General features: G+C 36.7%; 1 protein-coding gene across 7 annotated transcripts in view; it reads left to right on the top strand.

The window, feature by feature from the left end:
- Positions 1–16366, top strand: part of LOC129724163 (inactive dipeptidyl peptidase 10) — a 1205782-nt gene that overhangs the window by 86232 nt on the left and 1103184 nt on the right. For all 7 annotated transcript variants that reach the window (XM_055678841.1, XM_055678835.1, XM_055678839.1 and 4 more), the window contains one exon: positions 10341–10557. In XM_055678841.1, coding sequence (XP_055534816.1) covers positions 10450–10557 — 108 coding nt within the window. In that variant the 5' untranslated portion in view covers positions 10341–10449. The remainder of the gene's footprint in view (positions 1–10340; positions 10558–16366) is intronic.

Genomic DNA, 16366 nt, shown 5'->3' with positions numbered 1-16366 from the left:
ACAGGTATGTTCCAAACTTAATCCAGAACGGTTTCAAAAGTAGAAATAAGCTCACACTACACTATTTACTCTCGACATTGAGCAGCGGTATGCTGTTCTTATGCTTCACGCAAAACCGTCATAACTCCTTGTGCACTTTTGGATCTTTTGGTAATTGATATTAATGAAGATCAAACTCGGATCTCTTACTACGCCCGTATTTGTACTTTTTTTATGTTCACTTGAAATTATTTTAGATTGTAACAGGTGACATCATTAAAAAACATAAATCAAAACAACGAACAATGTTGTTCAGCAACACTGCCAGAAAACCTGATGATAAATTTTAACGCACTCGGGGTTTTCAATTTCAACCAATCAGCGAGTGGTTCCCAAAGTGGATGCAAATCTATACCCAGTTGTCTCCCCTTAGGGGGGCTTGATATTTCACGCCGATTCCCTATTAGCTGTTAATGCGAGTGTTGCCTATCAAATAGAAAAATTGGCATAGTTTCATGCATCCAAAGCCCCAATAGTTTAAAAAATGCAAATATGCAAATTGACCAAAATATATATCTTAAGTTTGTTGACAAAATGCCAAACTAGTCATAATTGGGACATAGTATACAAAACCTCTGCTCAAAATTTAGAAAAATCGAAAAAAAAGAATCATAAGATTTTGACTTCCACTAGTATCAATGCACCATACTCCAAATTCCATAAACCACACCAGTACTCTCTAGGTGAAAACATCACTTTCATTTTATCGTTTCGGATCTGTGTCTATGAAAATTTAGCATATTTAACAAAAGTTTGCTATGGAGTAAAAATAATTATTCAAAAGCTAGTGAAGTCATAAATAGAAAAGGAATGACAATGGATATCAAAACAGAGTCATCAGATATATTTCAGTTTGGAATTTCAAGACATTTTTAACATTGGGAAATATCGCAAAATACACAGTAATCGTGTGGTACACCTCTTCAAGCGGGGCAAAAATGAAGTTCAGAACAGTGCGAAAGTGCTACGTCGTAGTAGCTACATACACCCAACGCAAACGGGAAACATTTTAGAGCAATTTTTCATTACTTTTTGTGTCTTATGACTGCGCATTATACACAAAAAGTAACAAACAAAAGGTAATAAAAATTATGACGGCCACATTCTTGTATGTGTATCTGCAGGAGAACATACAGCCAAGCACCGCAATGCATGTGTTAGCAAGACTTCACTCGGTGCATTTGTATTAATGCAACGATCTGGTTCATTTTTGTCCCCTTCATCCACACATAATCAGAATCTCAACCGTCAGCCTCAAATGTCTAATAAGAAACACTTTCGTTTTGTCCCCCAGTGTTTACTTGAAATGAAAATATGTAATACTGTCTGACCAGAGTTGCCAAAGTTGCGAATATTGTTCTGGATGGGCAGAAGTTTTGTATTTTCAAACAGGTCCAAATGAGTTCCATGAACCAATGATTATGTGCTGTAGATAGCTTGCAAGAAATCGAAAAGTCTTTCAACGTTTGCATACTCTATGATGGGGAAAATGCTGCTTGGCAGCTCTTGTCATATTTTTTCGCTACTCCGTATGCATACAACGAGCGAACCAATACACGCACACCGGATGAATTGGAGCTTGAAGATACTTGTAACATGTGCAACATATGCGACGGTGTGTGATTTTTCTTCGACCTGAGACGGAAAGGGAGCATTTTTCGACAGAAAAATTTTTGCATGTGATTGAAACGACCATTATTAGATAGTCGTACTCCCGGAACACGTGCTAAATATATGACAGTATGTGTTGTTACTTGACTGGGGAAGAATTTTATTGCCTTTTAAGTAATGGATTTGTTACCTAAAAGGCAATTTTGCGCAATTGCTTCTAACGTAATAAGGAAAAGTTTTGCGTGTATGGAAGATAAATTCGCCATTCAATGGCCCACAAATTCATCGCTAATAAAATCATACTGTACTACACACATTACAATACGACATATAAAAATTAAACAATTTGATTCTTGTCGGCCAAAACTACTACCTTCAAGTTATTTATAAATAAACATATCTGTAAATGTATACACTTATCTTAGCCATCGAAGCAGCTTTTAGTGAATCAAACATGCCTCCGCTCGCACCGCTCGTACACGTTACAATTGCTGCTCGCTCGGTTTCTGCCTCTCTAGTGGCGTCTCGTCCTATTGTGCACTACGTGAACTACACCAGGTGTTGTTGGTGGGGGCTTCATACCAATTTCAAGAATACTAATAAAAATCAAAAGCTAAAAAAAATTGCTCGCTGTCTACCATTTCTAGAGCACAAAATGAAAAAATACATGTGACCCACTCTACCATAAGTTAACTCTGGAAATTCATGAGTGATGCGAACGAGAGGCATAAAACAGTCCAAAAGCCTCTCTGCGCAGTGCACTTTTAGTTGATATTTATTGCCCAGCTGAGCTGGGCCAGCTCACGATATTTTTTTTAAGGGGGGGATTTGTTAGTAGCTTAAGTATTTATGATAAATATTAGTAAGTAATGAGTATGTGTGTCCAATCACAAATGGTGACTTCTCAACACTGTTAAAAATTTGTAATTTTAATTGTTAGGATTTGTTTGCTCTCGCAATTAGGACTTATCGTTCGTAGGGATTTAAACCTATTTGTCAGAAAAGGGGAAGTAAACTTATAACTAACTTGATTGCTAACTTATTGGCTATAAAGAGAGCTTATCGTAGCAATTGAGGATTGCAACGATTTTTGTCGAAAATTGTTAATAATTTTATTTGACATAGCTTCTAATGGTTCAACACCAGTAAGTCTATGTAATTCGAGTGTGCCAAACCAAGGAGGACGCTTCAAAATCATTTTCAGAATTTTATTCTGAATCCTTTGGAGCGTTTTCTTCCTTGTTGAACAGCAACTTGACCAGATCGGTACAGCATAAAGCATTGCTGGTCTAAAAATTTGTTTGTAAATCAAAAGTTTGTTCTTTAAACAAAGTTTAGAATTCCTGTTAATGAGAGGATATAAACATCTCGTATATTTGATGCACTTGGCTCGTATACTCTCAATGTGCTCTTTGAAAATAAGTTTTTTATCGTAAATTAGTCCCAAGTACTTAACTATGTCAGACCAACGTAAAATAACCCAATTCATCTTGACAACTTGATTATTGTTTGGCTTGAGGAAAGAAGCCCTAGGCTTATGCGAAAAAATTATCATTTGAGTTTTAGAAGCATTAAACTTTTCTGCAATCGACTGCATATGACACGAAGACTTTTTCAGAACAATGACTTTGTGCATCTTGGAGGCAAATCAGGAAGTGAATATGTTGTACAGGACTGGACCCAAGACTGAACCTTGAGGCACACCTGCTCTGACAGGAAATCTATCAGATTTTGAATTCTGATAGACAACCTGCAGAGTTCGATCAGTAAGATAATTTTCCAAAATTTTGATTAGGAAAATTGGAAAATTAAAAGTTTGCCAAACACTGTCGAATGCTTTTTTATGTTTAAAAGAGCAGCTCCAGTGGAATAACCTTCAGATATGTTAGCTCGTATCATATTAGTAACTCTGAGCAATTGAAAAATGAATTTTCGTTGATGTGTGATATCATTCTGTTAAGAATAATTCTCTCAAACAGTTTACTTATTGAAGAAAGCAAACTGATTGGTCGATAACTTGAAACTTCAACTGGATTCTTATCCGGTTTTAAAATTAGAGTAATTTTTGCATTTTTCCAGAACTTGGGAAAATATGCAATTTTGAAGCAGCAATTGAAAATTTTCACTAAAAATTCCATTGTGTTCTTAGGAAGATGTTTGATTAATATATTAAAGATTCCATCGTCACCAGGTGCTTTCATATTTTTGAAATTTTTAATAATTGATTTAATCTCATTCAAGTTAGTTTCAATTATTTCTGCAGGTGAAAAATTCTGGGGAAAAATTGACTTCATTTTCAATTGGACTCACAAAATTCAAATTTGAGTTATGAACACTCTCAAACTGCTGAGCAAGTCTTTGAGCCTTTTGTTCATTGGATACAAGAAAACGTTCACCGTCTTTGAAAACTGGAATTGGCTTTGAAGGTTTCTTAAGAATCTTCGACAGCTTCCAAAAGGGTTTTGAATATGGTTTAAATTTTGAATATGGTTTAAATTTCAGAATGGTTTAAATATGGTTTAAATTTCAGAAGAGTAAATCTATGTTTAATCTTTTTCTGTAAATCTTTATAAATAGTTTTAAAAATAGGGTCACGAGAACGTTGATATTGACGTCTGCGGACATTTTTCAAACGAATTAGAAGTTGAAGATTTTCGTCAATTATTGGTGAATCAAATTTTTGATTGAGCCTTTGGAACAGAATAATTCCTGGCATCAACAATTGCACATTTTAATGCTTCCAAAGCGGAATCACTATTTACTTCGTTTTGCAAATCAAGCTCATTATTAAAATTTGTCTCAATATGAGTTTTGTATCTTCCCCAATTAGCCTTGTTATAATTGAAAGCGGAGCTCATAGGGTTTAAAACTGATTCATGTGATAAAGAAAAAGTTATTGGAAGACGGTCAGAATCAAAGTCAGCATGTGTGATCAAATCACTACATACATGACTTTGATCTGTTAGCACCAAAACAATTGTTGATGGGTTTCTTACAGAAGAAAAGCATGTAGGACTATTCGGAGACAAAATAGAATAGTATCCTGAAGAACAATCATTGAATAAAATTTTGCCATTGGAATTACTTTGAGAATTATTCCATGATCGATGTTTAGCGTTAAAATCGCCGATTATAAAAAAATTCGAACGATTTCTGGTGAGTTTTTGTAAATCACCTTTAAAATAATTTTTGTGCTCGCGCGTGCATTGGAATGGTAAATATGCTGCGGCAATAAATAAGATAACAAGTTCAGTTTGAGCTTCAATTCCCAAAGTTTCAATAACTTTCGTCTCAAGATGGGGAAGAGCACGATGTTTGATTCGGCAATGAATAACAATTGCAACTCCACCGCCGGAACTCTGAATCCTATCATATCTATGAACCACGTAATTGGGATCTTATTTTAATTTGATGTTAGGTTTCAAAAATGTTTCTGTAACAATTGCAATAAGAACATTTTTTACTGTTAAAAAATTAAAAAGCTCATTTTCATTGGCCTTCAATGAGCGAGCATTCCAAATTAAAATTTTGTTCGGTTTATTTAAAAGCATTGCTAAATTTTAAATAAGAAACAATTTTAATTGTAATATTTGTACCTGATTAAATGGCTTCAAACATTGATTTTGCCTGCAAGATGGCGTTTATGAGATCGAACATTGCCCGTTGCAGAAAAGAAAGTTTACCTGCCGTAAAAGGCCCCAGGCAGTTGACATTAGAAAAAATATTTTCGGTAGCAATATTAGCTGGGGTAATAGGTGTACATTTATTTTCCATTGTTTTTTGCTTACCTTCAATATTAACGGTCAATTTCGAACTACCAAAATTAGGCGGTAGAATGGAGTAGAAAAAGTGGGTGGTACTGGTACGCTTGGAGAATTTTGTTTTGAAGTTTGTTTTGATTGGGAAATTTATACTTGTTCACCTTGCCTTGCCTTAACAATTGCTAAACGGGCTGGGCATTGGTAAAAAATTTTCATATGGTTGCCGTTACAATTCGCACAGCGAAAATTTTTACTCTCTTTCACAGGACATGTGTCCTTTTTGTGAGAAGAGTCTCCACAAATGAGGCATTTTTGGTCCATGTTACAGAACTTTGAACCATGGCCATAACGTTGGCAAATACGGCATTGGGTGATATGCTTGCGCAGTGCACTTAACAATGTATACAATATTGTTATGTATCTACATACAGAGCGTGTACGCGTGTGACCAGCGGATTTGGTTTGCAAGACCGATGTGTTAGTGTTGATTCCGTTCACTCCCGTCAGTAAACTTGAAGAGATGAGAACAAACACGAAGAGCGTTGAAATTTGACAACGTTGTACACTCCTTGCAAGTCGCATGCTGCTTCATTCAAGCATTAAATGCAGCTTCATTAGAGAAGGGGTAGATGGGAAACTAAGTGTGGCCTCTGTTATGGTGAACGCGAAGCCGAGCGACGGGGCGAGAAACCTCCCGTAGGTAAATGAACAGCCGTAAAGAGAGCTGCTCACTTACCTACGGCAAGTTTCTCGCCCCATCGCTCGCGTTCGCGTTCACCATGACAGAGGCCTGAGACCGAGGTCATACAGGAAACGATGCGGCACGAACATCGTCTTTCCCCACTTGAAAGAATAACCTCAACAGTGAAAACTGACGTGCGTCCGAACACATCCCGAACCGTTTCAATGCTATTCGCGCCGCATAACCCTCGGCCCAAGCGTCGAGGCAAAAAACCAGATCAAAGCTAAAGAGAACAAAGCTGCTCTCTCTCGCCTTATTCCTCCTGCGCAAAATACTAATACTTATCGTGCGTCTTTTCTCTGAACTATGGTGTTACTCGAGGATCGTCGCATGGGTGCGACACAATCTTCCTGCACACGCGCTCTTCTTGCTACCAAAGTTCACATTTCACTTACACAAATCCACGGTAAGCGCGAGAAGCGAGAACGCGTTCTGCCACCGAGGACATGAGGTTTTTAGCAATGGCTTCACTTTCACCGGCAATACGAAACAGCCTAATTTCGTGTAACCTTTTTCTCCACCCCTTACAATTAATAAAATCGTGATTACACCACCGAAACACTAAAAGCGAATTTCTTTATTCCACCTGGAATTTTGACCTGGAAGCGCACTAACTGCTGTCAAAACCCTTCTTTATTCGCTCGATTTTGACCCAGTTTTGACCTGGCGTGCTGCCCGAAGCGCACTGTAAAATTTGTCAGCTTCAACCCATCACAGCACGTGCTTAGTTCGTAAATAATTATCTGGCATCTCTTTTTTACTTTCGTCGTAAATGGCGATGCCGTTTTTTTATTGCTCGGCAGATTTGCCCTGACGCAGTTGAATAAAGAAATTTGCTATAAGTGAGATGCGATTATGGCACTTTTTGCAATAAGAACTCAATTGGTCGGCGCGTACAAGATTTTAATTGATCGACGCGGAGCATTCGAAAAAAAATGAACCGCACAGGTCGAGCGCTCGCACCGAACTCGATAACCTGACATCAAATCCAATGTGGTAAAAAATTTTGCCCTGCCAAGTTGATACAAAATTGTATCAATTCTTGGCAGTGGAAATTTATCTGTTAAACTTTGCTTGTTCAGTTGTCGAAAATCGACCACATAACGCCATTTTTTGTTATCATCAGTTGATTTTTTGGTACTAATAAAATTGGGTTATTGAATGGTGATAATGATGGTTCAATAATTTTTTCATCAATCATTTTTTGCACTTGTCTCTCAATTTCTTCACTTTGAGAGTGTATCATTTTATAATTTGGTATGTACACTAGGAATTTGTCACTAGTGTTAATATTTTGTGTATAAAAATTGTTAACTGAGAGCATTTCGTCTTTCAAGCAAAAAATATCTTCGTATATTACAATTAAATTTTTCATTTTTATTTAGCATCAATTGGTACACTCGTCATATCGACGTTATTTAAAATGTCGATGTGTCTTTTATTTTTCAATAGATGTTTATTTTTCAAAATATCAAATTCTTTCAATGGTCTCATTATGGGTTTGATCTCTAGCTTTCGCACATATACTGGTGTATTGGTGATATTCATAATTTTAATTAATGGATTATTTGGTGATATAATAGTGTTCCCACAGAAGACCCCCGGTTTGATCTCCTGCGCGAAAACTACCATATCTTCTGAAATTTTAAAATGATTCATGTTTTTAACTATTTCGCATATTTCTGGTATTATATATGTTTCATAAACTTTGTCTTGAATTGGTATTGAAATAAATGTATGATTATTATTTAGGTTTAGTAGCCAATATTCATAATCAATATTGCATTTATAGGTTACTAGAAAGTCTCTGTCCAAGATACCATCTGTGAAAATTCTAAAATCTTCATTCACCAAATGGAAAGTGTGACTGGTTTGTACACCATTTCCAAAATTTAAAATTGTATTGGTAGTTGCCAAAGTTTCAATTTCTCCTTTGATTATACCTGTTAATTTTATTCTACGTCTCGCATCAATTGGTTGATTTCAAGTTACTTTATTCAATTTAAAAATTGATATATATGCCTCTGAGTCTATCAAAAAAGTACAGATTTTATTTGCCATTTGCACTCCAACTTTAATAAAGTTTGATGCAGTCATATTCATTCATAATACATTTGGTCTAAAAAATTTTGTTGTAAATTATTAATTGGTTTTTGTGTTGGTTGTTGTATCGGTAACTGAATTGGTATTCTATACGGTACTATCGCATTTGAATTTGCTTGTTCTGCGTTTTGCACACGGTTTGTTGTTGCATTATTTAAAGCATTTAGTAAAAACATTCTATTTATAAAGTTTTGGTTATGTCTAAAATTATTATTATTAAAATTGTTATTAAAATTGTTATTAGGATTTTAATTGTTTGGAAATCTTTGTGGCCTAATGAATGTATTTTGATGCCATGCGTTTCTATTTGATGGGTAAAAATTACTGAAATTTGTATAGTTTCTAGAAGGCAATTGAGAAGGTCTTTGATAATTATTTCGGTTATATGCGCTTTGATTTCCCAAACTTTGGTTTCTGTTATTTCTCTGATTATTATTATTATTATTGTTTCTGCTTCTATTATTGGCATTATTTTGCATCGTAAAAACTGACGCTGTATTTAGTTGTTTCTTATTTGCGTTCAATTTACTTATAGCATCGCTAATTGTAGCAAAGTTACCGGCTTTCAGAATAAGCTTTGTATCGTTATTCAGAACTCCATCTATAAGTGCTTGAATACCTGCTTTTGTTGCCATCTTATTTGCAACTTCAGCTGGTATCTTTTGGTATAAATAAGTATTATGTAATTTTTCGCATAGAGTTTCGATCTCGTTGCAAAATTATTCGTGTCGCCACGGCGGTGCTTTGTGGCATTTAATTTCGAGACGGAGTAGTGTTATCCTTGCATTTTGATCTCACCACCTCGACAATATCATTTATGGTCTTAATTGTTTCAGGTAAAGCATTTCTAGCTTTACCTGAAATTCTGGTTTTAATAAATTTTTCCGCCATTTCTTTTTGGCTGGGTGGAATTAATTCTCGAAGTAGCTCAAACGAATCCACAAACGCAGCTAGTTCATCCGCATTGCCGTCATAGGGCTGTACGATGGATGTCGCTTGCTTGACATCAAAAGTTTTTTCAGGTGTCGTCATCATTTTAATGTTGTCGTGTCTTTTATTATTATTTTGTTCAGTTTTTCCAGATAAAATTTTTTATACCTATTTGTACTTTGTACGCATAGGATTGAATTGTCTAAGACTTCTTTCAACTCTTGTAATGTTTTAAGTTTCTTATCTACTATTTTGTCTGAAAGTTTAGTATTAAACTGCTTTTTTGCAGTAATTGTAGGTATAATGCTTTAAATCGTAATGTTTCGCTTTCAGTCCACAACTCTATTGAACTCATTTAGTATGTATGTCAATTATTTGTAATTATAGAATATGTATAATAGGGGGTTCTAATTTGAAAAATACCTGCTTTTTCTTATACTAATCGATAAACGACCTTTCAGTAGGCATTACGTAATTTGTCTAAGATCTCTACGAGTTTTCTTTGATTTTAAAATTGAAAAATTATATTGGTTTTTAATTTTCACTAACTGGCAAGTAGGGCACAGAGTGACATTGCTGTTGCTGGCATTCGGGGAATATAACCCTGATAGTAAGCAAAGTGACATTTCCGCTGCTGGCTTGTGGAAAATATTGGCCCTGACGACTCTGTTGATATTTGTTTGGTTTTTACTTGCCAAAGTGAAGGGGGGAAATATTTTTGCTTTTGTTTTCACACATAAATTGACAATTGCATACGAGAATTCGCGTAGGTGCGAACAGCCTTAAAAATCTCTTTTACTTGTGTCCAATAACCCTGGTTTACGTGGATGCCAGAAGTGAAGACTTGTCTTAACATTAAAAACATTTGAGCGCGTGTGAATAAGTGGAAGCCTAATAGTCGGTTGATTAACCGCACTCGATTTAATGTGTCACTGGAAGTTTTGTAAACTTTCAACGGGGACCGTGTTTACAGATTTCCTATGTTTAAAGACATTGTTTTGGGGAGTGTGAAGATATTTGAAAAATGACCTGGCCTCCCTGTGTCATGTCATGAACACCCTATTGACTTTTATCAGCTTTATGCGTCAACCTACCGCTAGTGCATTGTAGTTATTGTGATAGTAACTAAATAAAATATCACTTTTTATTTTCAGATTTACCGGATTTCAAGAACAAAAAAGAGATATCCGTAACTTGCGAAGCATCCAATCGTAATCGTGGCGGCGTTAAATCAGGTTAACTGCAGAACCTCGGGATTCTGTAATGCACGCAAATGTGCATACAGAACGGGCCGGAGGTGGTGGAGGGTCGTGGAGACTACCTCCAGATGAAACTCTGCAGGTGGCCGATCCGAAGCAAAAAGAAGAACAGGTATCAATTACATATCCAGCTTTTCACGCACCATAATGGTGGGTGCTATAATGCGTGTTCGATATTTTCGACCTTTCTGCTTACGTCAGTTTTGTGATTTCCGGAGTTTCGGCAGCACTAACGTTGCCAGATTTATTGTTTTCCTTGAGAAATACATGAAAAGTCAAACTGACGTGAGTAGAGTTGTTGAAAGGGTAGGTAACAGGGACATGGTGAGCTTGTCAAACTCCACCCGGTCAACATTGTTACGTACCAGTATATAGATTGTTACGTAACAGTGTTACGATGTTATGTTAGTTTTACGTAAGCTGGAAGTAAGTAGCAGATTTCTATTTCCCACTTTTTTACATAACATTGTAACATTACAATGTTACATTATGTTTACATAACTTTAACATTGTAGTTATACACACTTAGATTTTATCACCGAGTACGGTAAAATAAATTGCCGAGATTTCAACAGCTGAGATCTCGATAAAAATCTCGGTAATACATCAAAACACCGAGATTCTGTAAAAGCAATAATCAAAAATCTGTCAACTCTAACGAGATTCTCGGTAATGTTCAACTGTCAAAGTATTACGAGAACTTTGGTAAAATTTACAGAGGTACGTATTTTGCGATATTTGTTCGTCAGATTTATTTATTTATATTTATTATTTATATTTATTGAATTAATTTCAACCGACTCAAGGTCTAAATGAAATATTAAAGCTATGTGGTTGGGAAAAGCCACCTTGAGTAGAAATTGATCCAAAGTGGCATAAAAACCCAGCATCTTTTCCAAAAAACATATATATATATATATATATATATATATATATATATATATATATATATATATATATATATATATATATATATATATATATATATATATATATATATATATATATATATATATATATATATATATATATATATATATATATATATATATATATATATATATATATATATAACATAATAAAAATAAAATACAAACACAAAATACACTATTCACATTTAAAAGTTCAAATCCTGACGATGGTTATAAACTTTGGCCATGTGTCGTACTGGTTCATGCGAGCCGTAGTTAGTACGGTGAGTCCCAAAACGCAGCAGCTGTTGATGTCGTTGAGGTCGGGCTGGACAGTGCAAGCTAAGCGACGAAAGTATTCCAGGGCAGTCATAAACACCCAGCAGGATTTTGTGGGCCATATTAGCGATAAGATCCTGCCGTCGTTGAAAGAGCGGTGTGAGACCAACTAATGAACAGAGTTCCTCATACGGTGGCAAGTTATCTGGATTCCTCCACGGTAACGAACGACAAATACGACGGACGAAGCGTTTTTGAATGCACTCAATGCGATTGAACCAAAATTCGAAGTGTGGATCCCAAACAACACAGCTGGTTTCTAATATTGGTCGCACCAGTGAGCAGAAGAGAGTGCGCCATGTACCTGGATCTTGAAATTCTTTTCCAATTTTTAGGATGAGTCCTAACTGTCGATTACCTTTTTTAATGATCATTTCATAATGTTGTCGAAACGTAAGCTGATCATCCAAAACAACACCGAGGTCATTTACAACAGTATTACGTTGCAAGGGCTGATCAAATATACAGTAGTCATGCATCACTGTATGTTTTTTTCCGAGAGAAGCTGATGACTGTACATTTTGGAATGCTAATGGCCATGTTGTTGCAACCACACCACTCTACAAACAGGTTAACTAGTTGTTGTAGTCTCAAGCAGTCATTGTCGTTGCGAATAATCATGTAGATTTTCGCATCATCTGCATAAAATAATCTTGTTCCGGTTGGTAATAGAAGAGATAAGTCATTTACAAATAGTGAAAACAGCAGAGGTCCTAATACGCTACCCTGAGGTACTTCTGAATTTTTCTGGAACCAATCAGATGTTGACGATCCTAATTTTACTGGCATTCTGCCAACATCGCATCGGATATGAGGAAAGCCATGCTATCAAATTTGCCGATACACCCAACTTATCGAGTTTAGCTAGCAGAATTTCATGGTCGACACGGTCAAAAGCAGCCTTCAGATCAGTATAAATGGCATCAACTTGATCACGTTGATCCATTGTTCGCAGGCATAGCGAGGTGAATTCCAGCAAATTTGTAGAAACTGATCTACCGGGGAAAAATCCATGTTGTGAGGTTAAAATATATTTTTTTACGCGAAAGAAAAGATGTTTGTACACAATAGCTTCCAGTACTTTCAAGCAGGCACACAGAGAAGTTATTCCACGATAGTTTTCTACGTTACGCTTATCGCCTTTTTTAAAAACAGGGAACATGAAGGATGATTTCCAACTTCGAGGAAATTGCTGACATCGCATAGAGAGATTAAATAACGAAGCAATAGGCGATTTCAAAGACTCGCAACATTTTTTCAGTAAGACTGTTAGGATACCGTCCGGCCCAGCGCTGTACGATTGTTTCATTTTACAGATGGCTTCGGTAACTTAAATTTCAGTGATTGTGAATGTTGGAGCTGTAACCACATCGCGCGGAACGAATCGTAATGCCTCTGCAATATTGTCAGTACTAGCACACTCAAGGTTAAAAACGCTCGAGAAATGTTTAGCAAATAAATCGCATTTACAGCTCAGAGTTATCGCCTCCTCGCCAAGCAAATACACGCTCGAAGGTAGACCGTCTTCCTTGCGTTTCTTGTTTACAAATTTCCAAAAGTTTTTTGGTTTAAGACGCAAACTGCGCTCTGTTTTTCTCACGTAATTCAGGTAGAGTCTTTTGTTGAGGATTTTATAATTTCGACTGGCTGTAGTAAAACGTATTCGGTTGAAGGTATTACGTGTTTTCTGATACGCACGAAGAGTCGATTTTCGTGTTCGGTTTAGACGAAGGAGTTCACTATTTCCCCATGTTGGTTTACGGCGCGGACGAACTGGGGGAATGTGTCGTACAATTAGCTCGTGAATAATTTGAACGAAAATTTCCACCGCTTCGTTAGGGTCAGTGCAGTTACGTATTGGTGTCCAATCAGTTATGCGTAAGTCTGTACTCGAAGCGTCGTAGTTGCCTCGATAAACGTCTGTTTCAAGTGTCTATGTAAGCTAACCATCACAGGTGGATGATGAGCGTCAACGACACTGAGAACGTCAGGTGCAGCAGATACATTACAGGAAGGCAATGAATAACGATTGGCGAAAATCAGGTCCAGCAGTCTATCATTCTGATTGTGTACTGAATTGACTTGATACAAGCCATGCAAAGCGACACCATCCAGTAAGCAGGAACTACTAGCATTAACTGAGGAATGCAGGGTGTCCACAATGAGGTATTTGTTACGTGGATGCCTTGCCCAGGTTATCCCAGCGCGGTTGTAATCGCCAAATAAAAGGAGATCGTCGTTAGGGCCCATACAGTCACAGTCTTTTTCAAGTGAGGAAATGTGTTTCTCGATTACGTTATACTCATTGTACAAATTTGGTGGAATATAAATAGCACCAATAACAACTCTGGTATCACCGGAATCAATTGTAATCCATAGCTGTTCAAGTGATTCCTCCATAGCATGGTGTAGCAGAGCAGATTTTAGTGATCGATGAACTGCTACAAGAACACCCCCACCAATCGTTTTATTGCTGTTGGCCAGACAACGATCGCTACGAAACACAACATATTCAGATCCAAACAACTGCGATGAGCAAATCTGATTATTCAGCCAGGTTTCAGTTAAGACGATACAGTCATACAAAGAGTCAGATACAGCCAAATAAAACTCTTCGATTTTACTTCGGAGACCGCGGACGTTCTGGTAGTATAGTAGCAAGGGTCCCTGGACTAAATCATTAGAAGCTTGATTGCCCCAGCAATCCACCGGAGGTCCAACACAGCTTTTCCCGAATGAGCAACGGTTCGAGGTATCAGTATTTGTCACAATATAGTCAATAGTATTAAAATTATCAGCAGGTGGTGTCATAAAGCTTATCTCAACTGGTGATTCGTCATAGTCGTCATCATCTCCAGCTGGTTCGTGATGTTCGCTATAACAAACGCACATTCCTTGAGTTTTTTGAAAAGAATTAAAATACATATACTTAATTGGATAGGGGGGCCGTTGCCCCCCTGAGTCCACCGGCGGAAGAGTGACAGCATTCATTTGCCAACAATTATGTTTTAAACAGATGTTGGCGGTATAGCGAGACCGTTTTTTGTATTAAAATCTTCAAACTCCCTAAAGAAAATACCAGTCGGCCAGGTACTCGGAGACAGCGCAGTTTCCTTATACTTGATCTCAACACCAACTTTGAATGAGACAAAGTGAAGGGTTTTCAGATCTGTATCTTTTTTAACCAGTTTTATAACTTCAGGAGGCTCAGCGCATTACAAACATTCAGAAACCATCTCTTCAATATTTTCATTAGACACGTCGGGATGAATCCTTGATAAGTACACCCAAAACTTCTTTTCAGTTATAGGAACAGTGGCCACTAATTTCGAAAAATTTGTTTTCGTTCCTTCCGCTGTATTTAGTTTGGAAGTCACCTCATCTTCACGATGGCGTTTCACAGCAGGACGCTTGATAGACGGCCAAATATTTTTAGGGCCACGAGAAGATGTTTCAATCGTGTCACCGCAGTTTTGAGGAAGCATCAATCGATCTATTTTTGTGCTAAGCTTTCCGACAGTTTCGAACAGCAATTGAAACTGATCGTTTATTGTTGTATCTATCGGCGCGGTTGGTTTGTCTTCAAGCTTCTCAGCTAAATAGGCTCTGATACTTCTGCCGTTCAGTTCGTCTTTACAGGTTGGGCATATAAAAATAGCTTTGCCTTGACCAAACAAATCTTTACGGGCACGGCCGTTAAATTCACAGCATTGTTGGCCAATATGATAATAGGTAATAGAAGCCACAGCGCACCGGTTCCAGATCGTTGGTAAGCAAGTGACATTCGCCGCACAGTTTTTTATCCATATTTCGATTGCTGCTATTGTATTATCACTAGCTAGCAATAGGCTCAAAACGATGCGTTTGTATACGCGATCGCAATTCACCTCGAAGAACACCAATGAAATTTATATCACAGCGGGTGAAACAAGTTGGTACTTCACTGTCAGTGAATACTGTACAATCCAAATAGTTGAATAACACCGAAAAATCGCACGAAAAACTTGTTTTTTCACCAAAAATAAATAAAAATCAAATATTAAGAACTTCAAAAGCACGTAAACATTGACAAGGTTGCCAGAAGATTTTCAGATAACCCAGAATATGATTAAAACGATTAAATATGTAAATTAATTTATTAATTACTAATTCAACTGATCAACTGAATACAGCTTTGATAAAAACTGAACAGTTGTATTGCTTCCAGGAAATAAAGTAACATCTATCACTCTGCAACTTCCATCCTGTGAGCGAGTTGGTAACCTACAAAATTGATTGGAGAAAGAATTAATAGTTTTCTTCAAATATTCTTTGCAGCAAAAAAACGAGATCTGAGAAAAATAGTGGATTCTCACTCAATATTTTAGTTAATCTGAACTTTGCAGATTTCTCCATAATAATAATCAGCCGCAAAACCTGCTCCTTTTCTTTCTACACCGAAACATGAAAGAAACCGCTAGTGAAGCACTCGTTATTTTGACAGTTCAGTTTTTCGGAATCTCGGTAAGAGTTTTTTTTGTTCGACGAAATCTCGGTTAAATGATGTCAGGGTTCCGAGATTCGGTATTTTAGTTTACTGAACTCGGAAACTTTCGGTTTTACGGATTTTTTCTGTAAAAAAATTTACGGTATTCCGGTAAATACTTACGGTTTCCGATTTCTCAGTAATTT

This window comes from Wyeomyia smithii, chromosome 2, assembly GCF_029784165.1.
Source record: "Wyeomyia smithii strain HCP4-BCI-WySm-NY-G18 chromosome 2, ASM2978416v1, whole genome shotgun sequence".
NCBI lineage: Eukaryota > Metazoa > Arthropoda > Insecta > Diptera > Culicidae > Wyeomyia > Wyeomyia smithii.
Note: the sequence above shows the minus strand (reverse complement) of the source record. Positions and strands in the feature narration are given on the sequence as shown.